The following is a 26,067-nucleotide window of genomic DNA, read 5'->3' as shown; positions in this document are numbered from 1 at the left end:
GCGACCCCGCAAAAAAAGGGACAAGCGGTAGGAAATAGATGGATGGGATATCCAAATGTCCTACTGTTGTACTACTGATTTGATTGGAAAAAATTAACATCGCAAAAAAAGTACAAACCAAAGTTCTTCGTTTCATGCCTAGCGAGACACTGACCTCTGCTGGCTTGTCTCTGCACTACACCCATTACGTTACAGAAGAGGGGTTTTAAAACATTTTTATTTGTATGTATTTTTTTTTAGTATTATTGTTTGTTTATAATATCCTGAGCGTATTGCGCACATTATTTTCAACAAAGACCATTTAAATCCTGTCATATTTTCCTCCCTCACTTCCCATTTTGAGCACTTTTCAATGCTACCGCCAGGTGGCAGCAGCGTGTCGTCAGAAGCCTTCGGCCGCGAACATCCGTCGAAGAAGAAAAAAGGCGGAAGTTGGCATCGACACGTCAAAAAGGACGACGGACAAAGCGTCGAAACAACAACAACAAAAACAAAAAAACAACATTAAAAATGTTGAGAGTGTTGGTGAGGGAGCGACTCGTTGCGGCCGCTGATGAAATATTCGGGCTTTTTGAAAGAGCGATGGTGTCGTACGAGGAGGAACTTTCTAGAACGAAAGAGGAGAACGAGCGACAGCGTCAACAACTGGATGCTGTTTATCGGAGTAAGTTAAAGGTTGTTTACATGTTGACTAACCTTTCACTTCTTTATTGTTCACTAATATTTAAAATAGGCCATGCAATGACAATCTAACTGCTGCAGAATCTCTATGGCAACACCATTTGGACAAACATAGAATCGATCAAACATAGAATCGATCGATCTAACATAATAGTGAGAGTCCAGTCCATAGTGGATCTAACATAATAGTGAGAGTCCAGTCCATAGTGGATCTAACATAATAGTGAGAGTCCAGTCCATAGTGGATCTAACATAATAGTGAGAGTCCAGTCCATAGTGGATCTAACATAATAGTGAGAGTCCAGTCCATAGTGGATCTAACATAATAGTGAGAGTCCAGTCCATAGTGGATCTAACATAATAGTGAGAGTCCAGTCCATAGTGGATCTAACATAATAGTGAGAGTCCAGTCCGTAGTGGATCTAACATAATAGTGAGAGTCCAGTCCATAGTGGATCTAACATAATAGTGAGAGTCCAGTCCATAGTGGATCTAACATAATAGTGTGAGAGTCCAGTCCATAGTGGATCTAACATAATAGTGTGAGAGTCCAGTCCATAGTGGATCTAACATAATAGTGAGAGTCCAGTCCGTAGTGGATCTAACATAATAGTGAGAGTCCAGTCCATAGTGGATCTAACATAATAGTGAGAGTCCAGTCCATAGTGGATCTAACATAATAGTGAGAGTCCAGTCCATAGTGGATCTAACATAATAGTGTGAGAGTCCAGTCCATAGTGGATCTAACATAATAGTGTGAGAGTCCAGTCCATAGTGGATCTAACATAATAGTGTGAGAGTCCAGTCCATAGTGGATCTAACATAATAGTGAGAGTCCAGTCCATAGTGGATCTAACATAATAGTGTGAGAGTCCAGTCCATAGTGGATCTAACATAATAGTGTGAGAGTCCAGTCCATAGTGGATCTAACATAATAGTGAGAGTCCAGTCCATAGTGGATCTAACATAATAGTGAGAGTCTAGTCCATAGTGGATCTAACATAATAGTGTGAGAGTCCAGTCCATAGTGGATCTAACATAATAGTGTGAGAGTCCAGTCCATAGTGGATCTAGCATAATAGTGTGAGAGTCCAGTCCATAGTGGATCTAACATAATAGTGTGAGAGTCCAGTCCATAGTGGATCTAACATAATAGTGTGAGAGTCCAGTCCATAGTGGGTCTAACATAATAGTGTGAGAGTCCAGTCCATAGTGGATCTAACATAATAGTGAGAGTCCAGTCCATAGTGGATCTAACATAATAGTGAGAGTCCAGTCCATAGTGGATCTAACATAATAGTGAGAGTCCAGTCCATAGTGGATCTAACATAATAGTGAGAGTCTAGTCCATAGTGGATCTAACATAATAGTGAGAGTCCAGTCCGTAGTGGATCTAACATAATAGTGAGAGTCCAGTCCATAGTGGATCTAACATAATAGTGTGAGAGTCCAGTCCATAGTGGATCTAACATAATAGTGAGAGTCCAGTCCATAGTGGATCTAACATAATAGTGAGAGTCCAGTCCATAGTGGATCTAACATAATAGTGTGAGAGTCCAGTCCATAGTGGATCGAACATAATAGTGAGAGTCCAGTCCATAGTGGATCTAACATAATAGTGTGAGAGTCCAGTCCATAGTGGATCTAACATAATAGTGTGAGAGTCCAGTCCATAGTGGATCTAACATAATAGTGTGAGAGTCCAGTCCATAGTGGATCTAACATAATAGTGTGAGAGTCCAGTCCATAGTGGATCTAACATAATAGTGAGAGTCCAGTCCATAGTGGATCTAACATAATAGTGAGAGTCCAGTCCATAGTGGATCTAACATAGGAGTGAGAGTCCAGTCCATAGTGGATCTAACATAATAGTGAGAGTCCAGTCCATAGTGGATCTAGCATAATATTGTGAGAGTCCAGTCCATAGTGGATCTAACATAATAGTGAGAGTCCAGTCCATAGTGGATCTAACATAATAGTGAGAGTCTAGTTCATAGTGGATCTAACATAATAGTGTGAGAGTCCAGTCCATAGTGGATCTAACATAATAGTGAGAGTCCAGTCCATAGTGGATCTAACATAATAGTGAGAGTCCAGTCCGTAGTGGATCCAACATAATAGTGAGAGTCCAGTCCATATTGGATCTAACATAATAGTGTGAGAGTCCAGTCCATAGTGGATCTAACATAATAGTGTGAGAGTCCAGTCCATATTGGATCTAACATAATAGTGAGAGTCCAGTCCATAGTGGATCCAACATAATAGTGAGAGTTCAGTCCATAGTGGGTCTAACATAATAGTGAGAGTCTAGTCCATAGTGGATCTAACATAATAGTGAGAGTCCAGTCCATAGTGGATCTAACATAATAGTGAGAGTCCAGTCCATAGTGGTTCTAACATAATAGTGTGAGAGTCCAGTCCATAGTGGATCTAACATAATAGTGAGAGTCCAGTCCATAGTGGATCTAACATAATAGTGAGAGTCCAGTCCATAGTGGATCTAACATAATAGTGTGAGAGTCCAGTCCTTAGTGGATCTAACATAAGAGTGAGAGTCCAGTCCATAGTGGATCTAACATAATATTGTGAAAGTCCAGTCCATAGTGGATCTAACATAATAGTGAGATTCCAGTCCATAGTGGATCTAACGTAATAGTGAGAGTCCAGTCCATAGTGGATCTAACATAATAGTGTGAGAGTCTAGTCCATAGTGGATCTAACATAATAGTGTGAGAGTCCAGTCCATAGTGGATCTAACATAATAGTGAGAGTCCAGTCCATAGTGGATCTAACATAATAGTGAGAGTCCAGTCCATAGTGGTTCTAACATAATAGTGAGAGTCCAGTCCATATTGGATCTAACATAATAGTGTGAGAGTCCAGTCCATAGTGGATCTAACATAATAGTGAGAGTCCAGTCTATAGTGGATCTAACATAATAGTGAGAGTCCAGTCCATAGTGGATCTAACATAATAGTGAGAGTCCAGTCCATAGTGGATCTAACATAATAGTGAGAGTCCAGTCCATAGTGGATCTAACATAATAGTGTGAGAGTCCAGTCCATAGTGGATCTAACATAATAGTGAGAGTCCAGTCCATAGTGGATCTAACATAATAGTGAGAGTCCAGTCCATAGTGGATCTAACATAATAGTGTGAGAGTCCAGTCCATAGTGGATCTAACTTAATAGTTTGAGAGTCCAGTCCATAGTGGATCTAACATAATAGTTTGAGAGTCTAGTCCATAGTGGATCTAACATAATAGTAAGAGTCCAGTCCATAGTGGGGCCAGCAGGAGACCATCCCGAGCGGAGACGGGTCAGCAGCGCAGAGATGTCCCGAACCGATGCACAGGCGAACGGTCCACCCCGGGTCCTGACTTTGGACAGCCAGCACTTCATCCATGGCCACCGGACCTGTGTCCCCCCCCTCCACAAGGGAGAGGGGGGCAGAGAAGAAAAGAAAAGAAACGGCAGATCAACTGGTCTAAAAAAGGGGGTCTATTTAAAAGCTAGAGTATACAAATGAGTTTTAAGATGGGACTTAAATGTTTCTATTGAGGTAGCATCTCTAACTGTTACCGGGAGGGCATTCCAGAGTACTGGAGCCCCAATAGAAGACTTTTTTGGGGCTCTGGGAATCACTAATAAGCCGGAGTTCTTTGAACGCAGATTTCTTGCCGGGACATATGGTACAATACAATCAGCAAGATAGGATGGAGCTAGACTGTGTAGTATTTTATACGTAAGTAGTAAAACCTTAAAGTCACATCTTTAGTGCACAGGAAGCCAGTGCAGGTGAGCCAGTATAGGTATATATATATAAAGGTATTTACAGTATAGGTATATGTATATATATATATAAAGGTATATACAGTATAGGTATATATACAGTATATATATAAATGATAAATGATAAATGGGTTGTACTTGTATAGCGCTTTTCTACCTTCAAGGTACTCAAAGCGCTTTGACACTACTTCCACATTTACCCATTCACACACACATTCACACACTGATGGAGGGAGCTGCCATGCAAGGCGCTAACCAGCACCCATCAGGAGCAAGGGTGAAGTGTCTTGCTCAGGACACAACGGACATGACGAGGTTGGTACTAGGTGGGGATTGAACCAGGGACCCTCGGGTCGCGCACGGCCACTCTTCCACTGCGCCACGCCGTCCCCAATATATATATATATATATATATATATATATATATATATATATATATATATATATATATATATATATATATATATATATATATATATATGTGTATGTATGTATGTATGTATGTATGTATGTATGTATGTATGTATGTATGTATGTATGTGTATATATATATATATATATATATATATATATATATATATATCAGTGACGTGCGGTGAGGTTGATGGCTGGTGAGGCACTGACTTCATCACAGTCAGATTTACAAACATATGAACCCTAAAGAGTATCTTATTCACCATTTGATTGGCAGCAGTTAACGGGTTATGTTTAAAAGCTCATACCAGCATTCTTTACACATACAAACTGTAGCACACAAAAAAGCACATTTAATTAAAAAAACATTATTATGGTCTTACCTTTCTTGCTGGACATCCACACAGCCAGCCTTTGCGTGTGTACCACGCCGTTTGAAAAGAACGGGTCTTCTGTCCCGAAGTCTGAAGCAAACCTTTTTGGTCTACCTTTGATTATTACCTCCTGCTTCGATTTAGAAAACTGTTTTATTTTACATATGTAATCCTCCATGTTTTGAATAAAAGTTCAGGCGAGAGGAAATAATAAACGACCGCTGCACTTGACTTGCTAACTGTTGCTTGTTCTCACTTCTTCTGCGGTCGAGGAATGATCTCTGGGATCACTACCGCCCTCTACCACCAGGAGGCCGGATTACTGCGAGCCTCAGCCAGTACTCTTTTGCAGCCGTTTAATGAATGCTCAGCACAAGAAATACGTTACACACATACAGTTGTTGACAAAATACACTGTACATTATATCCCTCAGCTAACTAAACTATGGAAATGTATAATATAATTCATATAGCAATACAGTCTCACTGCACAGCAGGCCAGCAGTTAGCCGAGTCCGTCAATGTTGAGGCACTGAGTGACGTGCCTCGACTGGCTGCTGTTCACCGCACCGTCTCTTCTCAGTATTTGAACGGCAAATGTGAAAATTCAGCGATTTTGAATAAAAATAATCTAAAACTGGTGAAGTTAAATGGAAAATAACTTTAGTATAATCACTGGATACATATAACAATTTAATTTTTATTTTTTTTATTTTTAAATTTTTTTTCTTTCCATGATGGCAGGTGAGGCCACACCTCACCTGCCTCTAGTGACCGCACGTCACTGATATATACAGTATATGTATATATGTATATAAAGGTATATACAGTATAGGTATATATATATATATATATATATATATATATTTATATATATATATATATATATATATATATATATATATATATATATATATATATATATATATATATATACAGTGGCAAAAAAGTATTTAGTCAGCCACCAATTGTGCAAGTTCTCCCACTTAAAATGATGACAGAGGTCTGTCATTTTCATCATAGGTACACTTCAACTGTGAGAGACAGAATGTGAAAAAAAAATCCAGGAATTCACATTGTAGGATTTTTAAAGAATTTATTTGTAAATTATGGTGGAAAATAAGTATTTGGTCAATAACAAAAATTATACTCAATACTTTGTAATATAACCTTTGTTGGCAATGACAGAGGTCAAACGATTACTATAGGTGTTTACCAGGTTTGCACACACAGTAGCTGGTATTTTGGCCCATTCCTCCATGCAGATCTTCTCGAGAGCAGTGATGTTTTGGGGCTGTCGCCGGGCAACACGGACTTTCAACTCCCTCCACAGATTTTCTATGGGGTTGAGGTCTGGAGACTGGCTAGGCCACTCCAGGACTTTCAAATGCTTCTTACGGAGCCACTCCTTCGTTGCCCGGGCGATGTGTTTGGGATCATTGTCATGCTGGAAGCTTTCATCTTCAAAGCGCTCACTGATGGAAGGAGGTTTTGGCTCAAAATCTCAAGATACATGGCCCCATTCATTCTTTCCTTAACACGGATCAGTCGGCCTGTCCCCTTAGCAGAAAAACAGCCGCAAAGCATGATGTTTCCACCCCCATGCTTCACAGTAGGTATGGTGTTCTTGGGATGCAACTCAGTATTCTTCTTCCTCCAAACACGACGGGTTGAGTTTATACCAAAAAGTTCTATTTTGGTTTTATCTGACCACATGACATTCTCCCAACCCTCTGCTGTATCATCCATGTGCTCTCTGGCAAACTTCAGACATGCACTGGCTTAAGCAGGGGGCCACGTCTGGCACTGCAGGATTGGATTCCCTGTCGGCGTAGTGTGTTACTGATGGTAACCTTTGTTACTTTGGTCCCAGCTCTCTGCAGGTCATTCACCAGGTCCCCCCGTGTGGTTCTGGGATTTTTGCTCACCGTTCTCATGATCATTTTGACCCCACGGGATGAGATCTTGCATGGAGCCCCAGATCGAGGGAGATTATCAGTGGTCTTGTTTGTCTTCCATTTTCTGATAATTGCTCCCACAGTTGATTTTTTCACACCAAGCTGCTTGCCTATTGTAGATTCACTCTTCACAGTCTGGTGCAGGTCTACAATTCTTTTCCTGGTGTCCTTCGACAGCTCTTTGGTCTTGGCCATAGTGGAGTTTGGAGTCTGACTGTTTGAGGCTGTGGACAGGTGTCTTTTATACAGATAACCAGTTCAAACAGGTGCCATTAATACAGGTAACGAGTGGAGGACAGAAGAGCTTCTTAAAGAAGAAGTTACAGGTCTGTGAGAGCCAGAGATCTTCCTTGTTTGAAGTGACCAAATACTTATTTTCCACCATAATTTACAAATAAATTCTTTAAAATTCCTACAATGTGAATACCTGGATTTTTATTTCACATTCTGTCTCTCACAGTTGAAGTGTACCTATGATGAAAATTACAGACCTCTGTCATCATTTTAAGTGGGAGAACTTGCACAATCGTGGCTGACTAAATACTTGTTTGCCCCACTGTATATATATATATATATATATATAAAGGTATATACAGTATAGGCGTAATATGATCAAACTTTCTTGTTCTTGTCAACGTTTATATTTTCAAGAATGTTTGACGTCTCAGCTAAAGTGTGTTTGTGTTTATGTCCTTCAGACGTCCCCCAGCTGGTCGGTCGTCAAGAGCAACGTCCTCCTCCGCCACACGGGGGGATCTCCACTCTGCAGCAGGAGGACGCCCAGCTCCCCCACATTAAAGAGGAAGAGGAAGAGCTGTGGACCACTCAGGAGGAAGCCGATCTGACCGTCGTCTCCGTGAAGACCGAGGACGACGACGCACAAGACGACCTCCTGGCGCCGCTGTCAGACAGCGACGACACGACGTCGCACTCTCGCGAGGCCGAAGACCGGGACGACCACCGGGAGCCTTTGAGCAACACAGACTGCGAGGCAGACGTGCGGACTCGCGCCGACGACAAACATTCCGAATGCTCTGGAATGAAGGCAACTCTTAACACGAGGAGACCTTTGCAGGCGCAGATGAACTCTAAAAAGAGCTTCGGTCGCTCAGTTTGGGGTAAAAGATTCTCTCACCGCTCCGGTTTGGTTTTACACGGCGAGGGAAAGTCTTACATTTGCTCGGTGTGCGGCGACAGCTTTTCCCGCAAGAGCAATTTCACGCTGCACATGAGAACGCACACCGGAGAGAAGCCTTTCAGTTGCTCCGTCTGCGGTAAAAGATTCTCCCAGAAGTCCAACATGGTCTCACACATGAGGATACACACGGGAGAGAAGCCCTTCAGTTGTTCGCTCTGCGGGAAAGGATTCTGCCAGAAGACAAACATGCTGTCGCATATGAGGACGCACACGGGGGAGAGACCTTTCGTTTGCTCAATCTGCGGCGAGACGTTTGTCCAGAAGGTTTCTCTGATTGCCCACGAAAGAACGCACACGGGAGAAAAAGCTTTCGATTGTCCAGTTTGTGGGAAAAGTTACTCTTATAAGAAAACTTTGGCAGCGCACATGCGGACACACGGCGGAGAATGAACCTTTGCCTGCTCGCACTAAACACGGATGTTTTAAATATAGTAATATACTACACATGATATCTATTGAAATCAGCGTACACCAGAAAACATAGTGAATGTATTTTAAATGCACGTTTGTTTAAGACGCACCCACTGCAGGAAATGAATCCAATAAGTCAAAACATTTCTGGTTTATGTTTTCCTGGCCAGTTTGTGCTAAAAGCTTACACGGAAGTGTTAAGAACTCCCCAACAAAGTACACACAATCTTCACAATAAACATGTAACCAAAACTTTGGAAATGTATGTTTGGTGGATCATTCGTTTGTTCTGACTATGATTATTGCCAATAAATATTGTAGAATCGGAAAGCCTGTTTGTTTCCATCTAAAAATGATTGTCAATGCGCGGGGGTGCTCATTACGTCGATCGCGAGCCACCGGTCGATCTCGGAGGGTGTGTCAGTCGATCGCCAGCCAGGCATTAAAAAAAATAGTCCTAAAAATGAGCGATCATAAATCTTCACTATGACGTCACTTTCGTCACTTGATTGACATTCACGGCACCCGAGGGTCTTCTGAGATGACGCTGGCTGCTGCCAGCTCAGTAAAATTACCGACTGGAAGGCGAGAAACACTTTATTTCAACAGACTCTGGCGCCGTACCCGTCGTCAAAACTCCAAAGACCGACTGCACAGTTGCACAGTTGCGCTAACAAAATAAGAGTCTCAGAAAGCTGGCGTGCACAAGCTAGCAAGCTACGGAGTTTGCCGACAATGTATTTCTTGTAAAGTGTATACAAAGGAGTACGGAAGCTGGACAAATAAGATGCCAAAAACCAACCACTTTCATGTGGTATTGGACAGAAAGGAGGACTTTTTTTCTCCTCCATTCGAAAATGCGGACGTTTTTAGCACCACTGTCTGATTCCAACCAATGCAAGTCATCAGAATCAGGTAATACACCAACTTATATTCTTGTCTTCATGAAAGAAAGGAATCTATATGTGTTAAACATGCTTGTGTTATCTTTAAACACCTTTAACTTATTAACAATATTACCTATATGTGTGAAACATGCTTGTATTATCTTTAAACACCTTTAACTTGTTAACAATATTAACTATATGTGTTAAACATGCTTGTATTATCTTTAAACACCTTTAACTTGTTAACAATATTAACTATATGTGTTAAACATGCTTGTATTATCTTTAACCACCTTTAACTTATTAACAATATTACCTATATGTGTTAAACATGCTTGTATTATCTTTAAACACCTTTAACTTGTTAACAATATTAACTATATGTGTTAAACATGCTTGTATTATCTTTAAACACCTTTAACTTGTTAACAATATTAACTATATGTGTTAAACATGCTTGTATTATCATTAAACACCTTTAATTTTTTAACAATATTAACTATATGTGTTAAACATGCTTGCATTATCATTAAACACCTTTAACTTGTTAACAAAAGCATATATTTCATAAATAAGTAAATATAAATGATATGTATGAATGAGGTAGATCCCCACGACTTGATCAATTGAAAAGTAGCTCGCCTGCAGAAAAAGTGTGAGCACCCCTGGTCAATGGGTTATACTTGTATAGCGCTTTTCTACCTTCAAGGTACTCTAAAAGCGCTTTGACACTATTTCCACATTCACCCATTCACACACACTGATGGTGTCCTGCAAAAAGTCAGTGTTCAAAAAGAAGGGAAAAAAATACAAAAATGAGGGGTATTTTATTTGAACTAAGCAAAATGATCTGCCAATAGAACAAGAAAATTTGGCTTGTCAAGACTTTCCAAAACAAGTAAAATGAGCTAACCTCAATGAACCCAAAAAATACCTTAAGATAAGTATATTCTCACTAATAACAACTGTACTACTATACAAGTATGTATTTTCTATTGTTTCATTGAAAATTAAACAGCAAAGTCCATTTGGCTGTCATCTATTTTAATCCATCCATTTTCTACTGCTTGTCCCTTTCGGGGTCGCGGGGGGTCGCTGGAGCCTATCTGAGCTGCATTCAGGCGGAAGGTGTATGAGACACAATTGTGTCAAAGTCATGATTTTTTTATTTTCATGCTTGAAATAAGAAATGATTACTTTAAAAAAAGTAGTTTTATACTTGTGAGTGTTGATGACACAGCTTTGCAACACTTGATATTCTAGTTTCAAGCATGTTTTACTCAATATAGGTCATCAAATCTCAGCAACAAGCTGTAATATCTTACTGAGATCATTTAGATTAGATTAGATTTAGATTTAGATCATACTTGCCAACCTTGAGACCTCCAATTTCGGGAGGTGGGGGGGGGCGTGTTCGGGGTTTGGGCGGGTGCGTGGTTAAGAGGGGAGGAGTATATTTACAGCTAGAATTCACCAAGTGAAGTATTTCATATATATATATATATATATATATATATATATATATATATATATATATATATATATATATATATATATATATAAGAAATACTTGACTTTCAGTGAATTCTAGCTATATATATATATTTATTTTATTTTATATATATATATATATATATAGGCGATCCGCAAGAAGGGCCCGACGCACGTCCAGGGTCACCACCGCGCCCACCGCACCGACACCCCGCCTCGTCCGCTTTCGCCGCGGCCGGCGTCACGCGCAGCAGGTAAGCAGCTTACCTGCCCGCCACCCCCGTGGCCGGGGGCTCGTAACAGGGGTCACTCCGCGCGCTTCGCCCGCGCAGCTTACCTGCTTGCCACCCCTGTTGCCGGGGGCGCGTAACAGGGGTGGCAGTGCGCTCACGAAAGGGGTGGGGCTCACCCTGGTTGATATAGAGAGCAGGACGGTGGCCATGGAAGTCGGAACCCGCTAAGGAGTGTGTAACAACCCACCTGCCGAATCAACTAGCCCTGAAAATGGATGGCGCTGGAGCGTGGGCCCATACCTGGCCGCCGCCGGCAGCGAGATGCGCTTGGAGGTGCGCTCAGCGCGGCTCCCATATGATTGCGCACTGGTGTGCGTCTGGGTCGTGACAGCGTGGCACGCGCAAGTCTGTGCTGCGTTGGATCAGTCTCCTTTCTTTAACAGGCAAAAGCTTTATAACCTCACCATACCTGCCAACTTTTAAATCAGAAAAACCTAGTAGCCAGGGTCCAAGGGCCGCAGGCCCCGGTAGGTCCAGGACAAAGTCCTGGTGGAGGGTTCAGGGCTTCGCCCCCCGACGCAAAATGATTATTAGCATTCAGACAGGTTAAAATGTTGCTAAAACCATCACTTTTCTATCAGTCACAGTGACTTTTCAAAACAAAAATATTACAGCAAAAATCATATGGGTTGATTGACATGTTTATTCTGTAAGCTAACTGCAATAGTTTGAAATTATTTTGACAGTTAATGCCAGTTATCCTGTCAACCTTTCACAAGACTTCAATTTGTTAATTGAAAGTATAAATAGTATAAACACTTTTAACAGTATGTCGTGCTGTGAAATACAGCTGACAGGATGGCGCACCAAACACGAAGCAAGGCCAAAGCGCATGCATGCTGCAGGAGAACAAAGGACTTCTTTCATTTAAGGTTTGTGATAAACCATCAAACTCATTCGTTAAAAGGACTCTATAGTAATATAAAGCGAATTTTTCTGGACATTATCATGCAAGAAAAGTTTATTTTTGGGATCGCGATCACCGCGTAATGATTTTTAAAGGTTGCATTACATTATTAACTGTCCCATGTGATCAGCCAGTGCGATTGGAAGTCCATGCTCAATTATTGCCTCCGTAAATAAAACTTCGGCATTTATCACATCCAAAGAATCTGTTTGGGCGACGAAAAACGTTGAAAGTTTTCCACTTGTATCGCTAGCAACGGCATTAGACTTGTGTTTTTTTGTCCCAACGTGGTCTTTTACATCGCTAATTCCTCCGTGTCCGATCGAAAAATCTTGTCTGCACAAGGTGCAATTCGCGTAGTTTTCACCCTTTTTTTTTTTTTTTTTAATGTTAGATATATAACAACGGGTGGATGGCGGGCGGATGCAGTTCTGATCAAACGTTACATCGGGTGGATGGCGGATGGTTGACGACTTTCTGCCGCGGTTGCGGATGAAATAAATTGCCTATCCGCGCATCTCTAATATATATATATATATATATATATATATATATATATATACACACACATATATATATATATATATATATATATATATATATATATATATATATACATAAATAAGAGAAATACTTGAATTTCATTGTTCATTTATTTACACATATACACACACATAACACTCATCTACTCATTGTTGAGTTAAGGGTTGAATTGTCCATCCTTGTTCTATTCTCTGTCACTATTTTTCTAACCATGCTGAACACCCTCTCTGATGATGCATTCCGCTTCGTCTCCTTGTTGTGTGCGCAGTTGTGCACTGCACTCTCTAAAAGCCCTAGATGTTATTGTCACATATGCATGTACAGTAGATGGCAGTATTGTCCTGTTTAAGAGTGTCACAACATTGCTGTTTACTGCAGACGAACTGCTTTACGGTAGATGAAAACGTGACTGCTGTTGTTGCCGCGCTGGGAGGACGTTAATGAAACTGCCTAACAATAAACCCACATAAGAAACCAAGAACTCGCCCTCCATCGTTCTACAGTTATAACGTGATTGGGCAGGCATGCTGTTTATATTGTGAGAAAGCGGACGTGAAAACAGGCTCACTCAGGTCCGCCTGAATTTCGGGAGATTTTCGGGAGAAAATTTGTCCCGGGAGGTTTTTCGGGAGAGGCGCTGAATTTCGGGAGTCTCCCGGAAAATCCGGGAGGGTTGGCAAGTATGATTTAGATGTATTGGTCCCCGTTGGGGAAATTCATTTTCACTGCCGTACATTTAAACAATAGACATTACACATCACGAACAAAAATAACAAAAAGACATCATACATGACCAACACATTTACAGGCTTGTCAGACAGGTCGCCCGGGCCTGCTGTTTAGGGCGGCTATAGCTGCAGGGATAAGTCTTTTCCCGAGGCGGCACCAAAACCCTTAAAACAAGTAAAACACTCTAACATAAAATCTGCTTAGTGCATACTTGCCAACCTTGAGACCTCCGATTTCGGGAGGTGGGAGGTGGGGGCGTGGTCGGGGTGGGGCGGGGCGTGGTTGGGGGCGTGGTTAAGAGGGGAGGAGTATATTGACAGCTAGAATTCACCAAGTCAAGTATTTCATACATATATATATATATATATATACAGTATATATATATATATATATATATATATATATATATATATATATATATATCCTGAAAATATGCAAACAAAACTGTGTTTAGATAATTGATACTTCAAACTTGCATAAATAAATATTAAGGAATATAACATAACTTGGCTTCTGAGAGTTTCAAAATGTAATGAATAAAATGCTAAAGTTGTTGATAAACAAACAATTATTTTAATAATTAAATATGGTCATTTTAAATGAATTATTATGATAATTTAAAATCACTTATTTCAAACATGTTTATTTTAATGTATAATTCTATGGCTAGATGTAATAAGGAGTCAGGAAAAAATACAAATAAAAATAAAATTAATTTTGATGTTTTTAGCAAAATATAGTAAACATGTATTTAGTTTTTTTTTTTTTTTTAATTAATAAATATATTTATTTTTAGGTAAGATAAACATAATAATACAATTTATCTCTAGTCTGGATGATTTAGTTCTTGTCACCCTGTTGTCCTCCCGTCATGAAAAAAAGGCTGTCCTCACTCAGGTCCGCATGGAGCTGGAGGGGGCGTGGCTTCTAGCTCCGGCTGAAAATCGGGAGATTTTCGGGAGAATATTTGTCCCGGGAGGTTTTCGGGAGAGGCGCTGAATTTCGGGAGTCTCCCGGAAAATTCGGGAGGGTTGGCAAGTATGGCTTAGTGAGAAGAATTATCTTATCAGACACAAAATAAGCAAATATCACCCTTATTTGAAATATTTAATCTTACTTAGACTTCAGTTTTTGCAGTGTGGAGCTACCATGCAAGGCCCTAACCACGACCCATCAGGAGCAAGGGTGAGGTGTCTTGTCCCAAGGACACAACAGACTTGACAAGGTTGGTAGAAGGTGGGGATCGAACCAGGAATCCTCAGGTTGCTGGCACGGCCACTCTCCCAACTAAAAAATGTTCCATGGATTATTTTTCTATAGAGCAATTGTCCTCATTAGCGTCACAAGTGTGCTGGCAATCAAAATTACTATATTTGATTAAATTAAAACATTTTCATTGAATTATTAATATTGCAACGTTTTTATTTCACGCTGTTCTGCACAAAAAGCCTCAGAAGTCTGTTTTTGCACAATATGAGCACTATTCATTACGGCCACTGGATGGCAGCAGTGTGACGTCATTGACATGGCTGCGGCAAATCCTCCGTCGAAGAAGAAAAAAAACGAAAGTTAGCGATAGCACCCGAGAAGACCAAACGCGCCCTGTTGTGTTTTGTTTTTAACCGCCGGGAAAGACGTCATCGAAATGTCGTTCATCAAACAGTTTGTGAGGGAGCGGCTCATGGCGGCGGCTGATGAAATATTCGAGATGTTTGAGACAACGATCACGTCGTACGAGGAGGAACTTGCTCGAACGAGAGAGGAGAACACGCTGCAACGACAACAACTGGACGCTGTTAGCGAGACTCCAAACGTGATCCGCGATAAAGGTTTGTTTACGTCGCCGTCACGCAATGTTGCGTCACTCGCTAAAAATTACAGAGACCGGGAGACAACATGAGAGAGATTTAAAATCGCTCTCATACCAAAGTGGAAATATATAATCCAAGATGGCGGCCAATGTACACACGTACGCTACTGCCTACTGGCGCTGACGAGACGCGGGGCCGCCATCTTGGAGTGGTGATCAGTGCAATTCATTTGGCAGGAGCAATGAACTGTCAGCGCATTTAATTCATCTTACCTCACTGAATACCACTGATTTTCACGCGCTTTTTTGTCATACGTGTAGCTATGATAAAGGACACATGTTTTATTATTCATAGTTTGCTTAACAGTAATAGAATATTCTTATATGCTATAAACAGAGGTGGGTAGTAACGCGCTACATTTACTCCGTTACATCTACTTGAGTAACTTTTGGGATAAATTGTACTTCTAAGAGTAGTTTTAATGCAACATACTTTTACTTTTACTTAAGTATATTTATAGAGAAGGAACGCTACTTTTACTCCGCTACTTTTATCTACATTCAGCTCGCTACTCGCTACTAATTTTTATCGATCTGTTAATGCACGCTTTGTTTGTTTTGGTCTGTCAGACAGACCTTCAAAGTGCCTGTCTTACTGGTGACGTTTCACTTCGTTCCACCAATCAGATGCAGTCACTGGTGACGTTGGACCAATCAAACAGAGCCAGGCGGTCACATGACCTGACTTAAACAAGTTGAAAAACTTATTGGGGTGTTACCATTTAGTGGTCAATTGTACGGAATGTGTACTGTACTGTGCAATCTAATAATAAAAGTTCCAATCAATCAATCAAAAGTGTGAAGGAAAAAAGATACTTTTTTATTTCAACCGCACGAGGACGTTCCTGTCTTCACAATAAAAGTGCCGCTCCATCGCGCCTGCGCTTTCAAAACAAGAGTGTCCGAAAGCCAGCGCAAACAAGCTAGCAAGCTACGGAGTTTGACGCCAATATATTTCTTGTAAAGTGTATAAAAACGAATATGGAAGCTGGACAAATAAGATGCCAAAAACCAACCACTTTCATGTGGTATTAGACAGAAAGGAGGAACTTTTCTTCTCCTCCATTTGAAAACGTGGAAGTTATCATCACAACTGTCTGACTACAATCAATGCAAGTCATCAGAATCAGGTAATACACCAACTTATATTCTTGTCTTCATGAAAGAAAGGAATCTATATGTTAAACATGCATGTATATTCATTAAAACACCTTTAACATGTAAACAAAAACAGCAAAATAAATACATATAAATTATATACTGTATATATCAATGTATATGTATGTATGTGTGTATATATATATATATATATATATATATATATATATATATATATATATATGTGATATGAGTGTGTATGTTACTCATCAGTTACTCAGTACTTGAATAGTTTTTCACAACATACTTTTTACTTTTACTCAAGTAAATATTTGGGTGACTACTCCTTACTTTTACTTGAGTAATACATCTCTAAAGTAACAGTACTCTTACTTGAGTACAATTTCTGGCTACTCTACCCACCTCTGGCTATAAGTGACCAGACGTCCGAGATCAAAACTGGGAATATAATCCCAGAGAAGGGGGAAAAAATGGTCAGCTATTTTTAAGTTCAAGAAACAATATGATTAGGTTATATATACATGCTACATAAACAATGTATGAATACATTAGATATCTATATATCTTACAGACTGTATCTCTGTTGCTGCTGTCTTGTGTCATGATCTGTGGTCTAGATCATGTTTTGTTTAGTTATGTTCTGTTACTTTTGGACTCCAATTAGTTCCTGTTTTTGTGCACCCTTGTTTGTTTTAGTTTCCATGACGACTGATTAGTTTCACCTGTCTCATGTGTTTGACTCACGCACCTGCTTTAATCAAAGACTATTATTTAAGCCTGTTTTGCCAGTTAGTCGTCCTGGCGACATTACTCTGTATTTGCTCTGTCCATGCCATAGTTCTTGATGATCTGTTCATGCTCTGTTCTGACTTTTCTTGCCATAGTCATGCTGTTCGATTCATGCCGTGTCCAGTAAGTCTTTTTGTTTCATGTCCATAGTTCTTGCTATTTGTTTCAAGCCACAGTTTAGTGAGTTTTTTCATGTTTTTAGTTTCATGGTTCATGTCCATAGTTTATGCATATTTTGCTTAACAGTAATAGAATATTCTTATATGCTATCAATCAGTGTGCCATAAAATACAGTCTGGTGTGCAGTGGGAGATTATTTAATTTCACCTATTTGGATTAAAAATGTTTTTTGCAAACCAGTAATTATAGTCTGCAAATGATGTGTTGTTGTTGAGTGTCGGTGCTGTCTAGAGCTCGGCAGAGTAACCGTGTAATACTCTTCCATATCAGTAGGTGGCAGCCGGTAGCTAATTGCTTTGTAGATTTCGGAAACAGCGGGAGGCAGCGTGCAGGTAAAAAGGTGTCTAATGCTTAAACCAAAAATAAACAAAAGGTGAGTGCCTCTAAGAAAAGGCAGTGAAGCTTAGGCAAGGCTATGCAGAACGAAATTAAAACTGAACTGGCTACAAAGTAAACAAAAACAGAATGCTGGACGACAGCAAAGACTTACTTTGGAGTAAAAACATGACATGACAATCAACAATGTCCCCACAAAGAAGGATAAAAACATCTGAAATATTCTTGATTGCTAAAATAAAGTAGATGCGGGAAATATCGCTCAAAGGAAGACATGAAACTGCTACAGGAAAATACCAAAAAAAAGAGACAAAGCCACCAAAATAGGAGTGCAAGACAAGAACTAAAACACTACACACGGGAAAACAGCAAAAATACTCAAAATAAGTCAGGGCGTGATGTGACAGGTGGTGACAGTACACCTACTTTGAGACAAGAGCTATAGTGATGCATGCTTGGTCATGGTTTAAAGTCATATCCAACAATTGCGACAACAACTTTTTACTGTCAACTGAGTTTAGTTTTTTTAATGATTTCTGCTGGGGGTGTGCCTCGGCTCAAAAAAGGTTGAAAAACACTGCAGTAAGTGACCAGACGTCCGAGATCAAAAACTGGGAATATAATCCCAGAGAAGGGGAAAAAAACGGTCAGCTATTTTTAAATTGAAGAAACAATATGATTAGGTTATATACTCAGTGGTCTACCTACTCAGTGGTCTAGTGGTTAGAGTGTCCGCCCTGAGATCGGTAGGTTGTGAGTTCAAACCCCGGCCGAGTCATACCAAAGACTATAAAAATGGGACCCATTACCTCCCTGCTTGGCACTCAGCATCAAGGGTTGGAATTGGGGGTTAAATCACCAAAAATGATTCCCGGGCGCGGCACCGCTGCTGCCCACTGCTCCCCTCACCTCCCAGGGGGTGAACAAGGGGATGGGTCAAATGCAGAGGACAAATTTCACCACACCTAGTGTGTGTGTGACAATCATTGGTACTTTAACTTTAACTTTAATATACATGCTACATAAACAATGTGTGAATGTTTTATATTCTAGTTTCTTCAAAATAGCCACCCTTTGCTCTGATTACTGCTTTGCACACTTTTGGCATTCTCTAAATGAGCTTCAAGCACACCTGTGAAGTGAAAACCATTTCGGGTGACGACCCTTTTGGAGCTCATCGAGAGAATGCCAAGAGCGTGCAAAGTAATAATCAGAGCAAGGTACGGAAAACAGTCGAAAAAACGGAAAATAACAGAGCTGATTTGACTCGGTGTTTGTAATGTGTTTGAGAACATTACAAACATCCGAGAGCGAATAATAGAAAGGCGTTTAATTCGCCAAAATTCACCCATTTAGAGTTCGGAAATCGGTTAAAAAAATATATGGTCTTTTTTCTGCAACATCAAGGTACCGTATTTTCCGCACTATAAGGCGCACCTAAAAACCACAAATTTTCTCAAAAGCTGACAGTGCGCCTTATAACCCGGTGCGCTTTATATATGGATAAATATTAAGATTCATTTTCATAAAGTTTCGGTCTCGCAACTTCAGTAAACAGCCGCCATCTTTTTTCCCGGTAGAACAGGAAGCGCTTCTTCTTCTACGCAAGCAACCGCCAAGGTAAGCACCCGCCCCCATAGAACAGGAAGCGCTTCTTCTTCTACTGTAAGCAACCACCCGCCCGCGTAGAAGAAGAAGAAGAAGCGCGCGGATATTACGTTTCATTTCCTTTGTGTGTTTACATCTGTAAAGACCACAAAATGGCTCCTACTAAGCGACAGGTTTCCGGTTCATGAAAAGACGCAATCTCTCCATCTGCACACGGACTACTATTTCACAGCAACTGCCTAAAGACTTTCAAGAAAAGCTGGCTACTTTCCGTGCATATTGTAAAAACAAGATAGCTGAAAAAAAGATCCGGCCAGAGAACATTATCAACATGGACGAGGTTCCACTGACTTTTGATATTCCTGTGAACCGCACTGTGGATACAACGGGAGCACGTACGGTGAATATTCGCACCACAGGGAATGAGAAGTCATCAATCAATCAATCAATCAATCTTTATTTATATAGCCCTAAATCACAAGTGTCTCAAAGGGCTGCACAAGCCACAATGACATCCTCGATACAAAGCCCACATACGGGCAAGGAAAAACTCACCCCAGTGGGACGTCGATGTGAATGACTATGAGAAACCTTGGAGAGGACCGCATATGTGGGTAACCCCCCCCCCCCCTCTAGGGGGGGGGTTACAGTGAAGTCATCCTTCACTGTGGTTCTAGCTTGCCATGCTAATGGCCAGAAACTTCCACCCATGGTGATATTCAAAAGGAAGACCTTGCCAAAAGAGACCTTTCCAGCCGGCGTCATCATAAAAGCTAACTCGAAGGGATGGATGGATGAAGAAAAGATGAGCGAGTGGTTAAGGGAAGTTTACGCGAAGAGGCCGGGTGGCTTTTTTCACGCAGCTCCGTCCATGTTGATATACGACTCCATGCGCGCCCACATCACGCTGGTTTTTAATATATTATTAAAGTTTGACTGACCTATCTGACTGTTTTTTTGACATTCCCTTTAGCGCAGTTAGATGCGGCTTATAACACGGGGCGGCTTATAGGTGGACAAAGTTTTGAAATATGCCGTTCATTGAAGGCGCGGCTTATAACCCAGGGCGCCTTATGGTGCGGAAAATACGGTACTCTGACTTATTGTGCAACTTATTGTCTTGTAATTAATGTACATCGGAGCTATTAAAATGTTTGTATTTAGTGTATCAGATTCTGCAACCAGTGTTTGGATCCCACTGTACGCAATATCTGAAGAACCTTAACGTTACCTGTGACTCTTGCAGGTGGAGAAAGTGAAACTGAAACTAGTTAAAGGGGAACATTATCACAATTTCAGAAAAATCAGTTCCCAGTGGCTTATTTCATTTTTCGAAGTTTTTTTCAAAATTTTACCCATCACGCAATATCCCTAAAAAAAAGCTTCAAAGTGCCTGATTTTAACCATCGTTATAAACACCCGTCCATTTTCCTGTGACGTCACATAGTGAAGCCAACACAAACAAACATGGCGGAAAGAACAGCAAGCTATAGCGACATTAGCTCGGATTCAGACTCGGATTTCAGCGGCTTAAGCGATTCAACAGATTACGCATGTATTGAAACGGATGGTTGTAGTGTGGAGGCAGGTAGCGAAAACGAAATTGAAGAAGAAACTGAAGCTATTGAGCCATATCGGTTTGAACCGTATGCAAGCGAAAACGACGAAAACGACACAGGAGAAAGCGAGGACGAATTCGGCGATCGCCTTCTAACCAACGATTGGTATGTGTTTGTTTGGCATTAAAGGAAACTAACAACTATGAACTAGGTTTACAGCATATGAAATACATTTGGCAACAACATGCACTTTGAGAGTGCAGACAGCCCAATTTTCATTAATTAATATATTCTGTAGACATACCCTCATCCGCTATCTTTTCCTGAAAGCTGATCTGTCCAGTTTTGGAGTTGATGTCAGCAGGCCAGGAAAGCTAGGGTCGATAGGGGGTTTAGCTCGCTCGTCTGCGGGAACAAACGGCCGCCATTGCTTGCCGTGCTAGCGAGGTCCTTTGTCCCTGAATTGCTCACACACTCCGGCAGATTCAATGGGGGTCTGGCGGCAGATTTCTTTGACTTTTATCGTTGGAAATGCATCTGCTTTGAGTGTCGCAGGATATCCACACATTCTTGCCATCTCTGTCGTAGCATAGCTTTCGTCGGTAAAGTGTGCGGAACAAACGTCCAATTTCTTGCCACTTTGGCATCTTTGGGCCACTGGTGCAACTTGAATCCGCCCCTGTTGGTGTTGTTACACCCTCCGACAACACACCGACGAGGCATGATGTCTCCAAGGTACGGAAAACAGTCGAAAAAACGGAAAATAACAGAGCTGATTTGACTCGGTGTTTGAGAAAATGGCGGATTGCTTCCCGTTGTGACGCCACGTTGTGACGTCATCGCTCCGAGAGCGAATAATAGAAAGGCGTTTAATTCGCCAAAATTCACCCATTTAGAGTTCGGAAATCGGTTAAAAAAATATATGGTCTTTTTTCTGCAACATCAAGGTACATACCTGCCAACTACTCCGGTTTTCCCGTAATTAGTACGGTTTTCATCAACCTATTCCGGGTTACGGTTGCAGTGATAAAAAATACGGTTTTTCATTAATTAAAAAAAAAAAAAAATTTAAGTTTTATTCACGAAATCGCGTAACAACAATGACATTCGACCTGCTTCCCGTAACTTCCTATCGAGCCATTCCGCGAGGCTATTTATAGCACCGCTGCCAAGCACGAGGCACCTGTTGTCATTGTTTCCAAACGATCATGGAATCAGCCGGAGAAAAATCGCATACGAGTCTTAAACCGAAAAGAAAACTGCAGTCATTCCGTGAAGAATATTCAAAAGCCTACCCGGGAATAATTATCCGTTCCAAAAAGGGTGAAAACTACGCGAATTGCACCTTGTGCAGACAAGATTTTTCGATCGGACACGGAGGAATTAGCGATGTAAAAGACCACGTTGGGACAAAAAAACACAAGTCTAATGCCGTTGCTAGCGATACAAGTGGAAAACTTTCAACGTTTTTCGGATTTTAGCCACAAAAAGGTAATGACACCAATGTTATCTCTTGGAATTGTTTAGTACTGTTATACTGTTAAAAGTGTTTATACTATTTATGCTTTCAAGTCCAAGTTGAAGAAATCTTGTTAAATGTTGACAGCATAACTACCAAAATACAGAAGTATGTCTTTAATATTTTTGCAGTGCTATTTCTGTTGAAAAGTTCAAATGATGACATTAGAGATGTGATGTGCCACTTTTCAAGTGTCTGATGGCTTCAATTAATTTTCATTAATTTTTCATATTTTGAATTCTTTTGAAAGGCTTACAAAAAAACTACATTTGAATTGTAATTCCATGCTATTGACAGGACTATTAATTTTAATGAAGTTAGCTTACCATGTTTACAGTATGATAATTGTGATAGAAATGTGAATTTTAGGCACAGAATATTTTTTACAATTGAACAAGGCAGTAGATTATACAAGCTTGGACAGAAAGTTAATAATGACACCAATTTTTTTTTTAATGGAATTGTTTAGTACTGTTTTACCATTTGTTTACTGTAAAAAGTGTTTATACTTTCAATTAACAAATTGAAGTCTTGTGAAAGGTTGACAGGATAACTGGCATTAACTGTCAAAATAATGTCAAACTATTGAAGTTAGCTTACAGAATAAACATGTCAATCAACCCATATGATATTTGCTGTAATATTTTTGTTTTGAAAAGTCACTGTGACTGATAGAAAAGTGATGGTTTTAGCAACATTTTAACCTGTCTGAATGCTAATAATCATTTTGCGTCGGGGGGCGAAGCCTGAACCCCCCTACAGGACTTTGTCCTGGACCTACCGGGGCCTGCGGCCCCTGGACCCTGGCTACTAGGTTTTTCTGATTTCAAAAGTTGGCAGGTATGGAAGAACCTATGATTCAAGAGGGAGCTCGACCAAAGTAAAGTAAGTTATTGATAAGCCCACTAGTGGAAAAAATAATGGTAAACTGATTTGGAATAAATGCTCATTTTAAATAAAAACACACAAGTAGGCATCTGAAGATGAAATATAAAAATAATGACAGTACAGTATCTCATTTGGTTTTATATTTGACATGTAAAGTAGATACTGTGGAAGCCTGTTTCCGCCACTAAACAAAAAATCATATTTATGAGGTAAAAATTTGAAATGATGAAATAAGAAAGTCGACAATATGAGATAAAAAGTTGAAATTTTGTGATTAGAAAGTCAGAATTACAAGATAAAAAAGTGAAGTTAGCTTACAGAATAAACATGTCAATGAACCCATATGATTTTTGCTGTAATATTTTTGTTTTGAAAAGTCACTGTGACTGATAGAAAAGTGATGGTTTTAGCAACATTTTAACCTGTCTGAATGCTAATAGTCATTTTGCGTCGGGGGGCGAAGCCTGAACCCCCCACCAGGACTTTGTCCTGGACCTACCGGGGCCTGCGGCCCCTGGACCCTGGCTGCTAGGTTTTTCTTATTTCAAAATTTGGCAGGTATGAAGGTATATATTGACGCTTACATAGGTCTGGTGATAATGTTCCCCTTTAAGAACTATCTCAGATCCACAACAAGCCAAGAGAGGCTAAATAGGCTGACTAGACTCTATTGAGGACAGGCGGTGTAAAAAAAATTGGTGGATGAATTAAAGTGTGTTTGTGATGTTTTTGTCCCGCAGTCGTCCAGCAGCTGATTGGTCGTCAGGGCGAGTGTCCCCCTCAGCCGGAGGGGGGTTCCACTTCGGAGCAAGAGGATCCAGCTCTAATCCCCCACATTAAAGAGGAAGAGGAGGAACTGTGGGTCACTCAGGAGGGAGAGTGTCTTCTCGGCCCAGAGGAGGCTGATCTCACCAAGCTGCCACTGACTGTTGTGTCTGTGAAGATTGAAGACGACGAAGACGAACCGCAAGCAGACAACTTCTTAGCTCCACTATCAGATGGTGAGGCTGAAGACCGGGACAACGAGCGTCTAAGCAGCGATACAGACTGTGACGGCGATATGAGGGTTCACTATGACATGGAGGACTCGGAATGCTCGAAAACACTCGTGCAACCTTTCGCAGGAGAAAAACCCTTTTGTTGTTCTGTTTGCGCTAAAAGATTTTCTTTCAAGGTAAATATGATTACACACATGCGGACACACACCGGAGAAAAACCTTTTAGCTGTTCAGTTTGCGGTAAGCAGTTCTCTCAAAAGGTAACACTGGTGTCTCACACGAGGACGCACACCGGAGAAATGCCTTTTATTTGCACGGTTTGCGGTGAAAGCTTTTCTTATAAACGCAATTTGAGTCGACACATGCGCGCGCACACGGGGGAAAAGCCTTTTAGTTGTTCGGTGTGCGGCAAAAGATTCTCTCAGAAGGTAACAATGGTATTACACTTGAGGACGCACACAGGTGAAAAACCGTTCGGTTGCTCGGTTTGCGGCGAAAGCTTTTCTTGCAAGAGCAATTTGAGTGGGCACATGCAAACGCACACCGGAGAAAAACCCTTCAGGTGTTCCGTTTGTGACAAAAGATTTTCTCGGAAAACAAGCATGGTCTTGCATATGAGAACGCACACAGGGGAAAAACCTTTTCAATGTTCCGTCTGTGATAAGAGATTCCCTCAAAAGATAACCATGGTAACACACATGAGAACGCACACGGGCGAAAAACCTTTTAGTTGTTCAGTCTGTGATGAGAGCTTTTCACACAAGTACAGTTTGAATCTACACATGCAGAAACATACTGCAGAAGAAGAAGAACCCTTTGGTTCCTTGGATTGTGGGGAACAAATGTCTCCAAGGTCAACAGTGCCTTTACACAGAACACAGCAACCAGTCGACAAACCTTTCACTTGCTCAGTTTGCGATGAAAACTTTTCTCACGACAGCGCTTTGACTCGACACATGCGGACGCACAACGGGGAAAAACCCTTTGGCTGTTCCGATTGCGGTTTAACGTTCTTTCGAAAGTCCAGCATGGTTTTGCACATGCGGACGCACACGGGGGAGAAGCCTTTCAGCTGCTCAGTTTGCGGCGCCAGCTTCGCGCAGAGGTCCACTTTAAACGCGCACATGAGAAGACACACGGGGGAAAAACCTTTCAGTTGTTCGGTGTGCGGCGATAAGTTTGCTCAGAGGTCCACTTTGAACACACACATGAAAAGACACACGGGTAAAAATCCTTTTAGTTGTTCAGTTTGTGGCGAGAGCTTTTCTCGCAAGTCCTTTATGACGGCTCACATGCAGACACACGAAGCTGAATGAGGACCATTCCACCGACTCACTAGCATTCGCCTGATGTAAATCTCTAAATAGAAATTTGAGTTTTTTTCCCCAGCTCTGAATCTGATCATAATCAATATGTGTATTGGTGTTCCTAAGCCCAAGATGACTCATCTGAGTAACAGGACTGAAAGTAACAGGGGTTTTTAGTATAGAAATAGCAAGGGCACGAAATACATTGTATAAGTAT

General features: G+C 40.8%; 1 protein-coding gene across 1 annotated transcript; it reads left to right on the top strand.

The window, feature by feature from the left end:
- Positions 1–437: 437 nt before the first annotated feature.
- LOC133578235 (uncharacterized) lies at positions 438–26,067 on the top strand. Its single transcript, XM_061932494.2, has 4 exons — positions 438–664; positions 7,917–8,800; positions 15,257–15,506; positions 24,286–26,067. Exons 1-4 carry the CDS (start codon positions 511–513, stop codon positions 25,857–25,859), a joined length of 2,862 nt encoding a protein of 953 aa, XP_061788478.2. The 5' UTR covers positions 438–510; the 3' UTR covers positions 25,860–26,067.

This window comes from Nerophis lumbriciformis, linkage group LG03, assembly GCF_033978685.3.
Source record: "Nerophis lumbriciformis linkage group LG03, RoL_Nlum_v2.1, whole genome shotgun sequence".
NCBI classification, from domain to species: domain Eukaryota; kingdom Metazoa; phylum Chordata; class Actinopteri; order Syngnathiformes; family Syngnathidae; genus Nerophis; species Nerophis lumbriciformis.
The sequence above is the reverse complement of the archived record's forward strand: the minus strand, read 5'-3'. Positions and strand labels throughout refer to the sequence as shown.

Excerpts from the sequence above, each read along its gene's own strand:
- LOC133578235 (XM_061932494.2), top strand. The coding sequence starts at position 511 with ATGTTGAGAGTGTTGGTGAGGGAGCGACTCGTTGCGGCCGCTGATGAA. Across the intron at positions 8,801-15,256 it reads ACATGCGGACACACGGCGGA|CACCCGAGAAGACCAAACGC; the intron begins GAATGAACCTTT and ends AGTTAGCGATAG. Across the intron at positions 15,507-24,285 it reads AAACGTGATCCGCGATAAAG|TCGTCCAGCAGCTGATTGGT; the intron begins GTTTGTTTACGT and ends TTTGTCCCGCAG.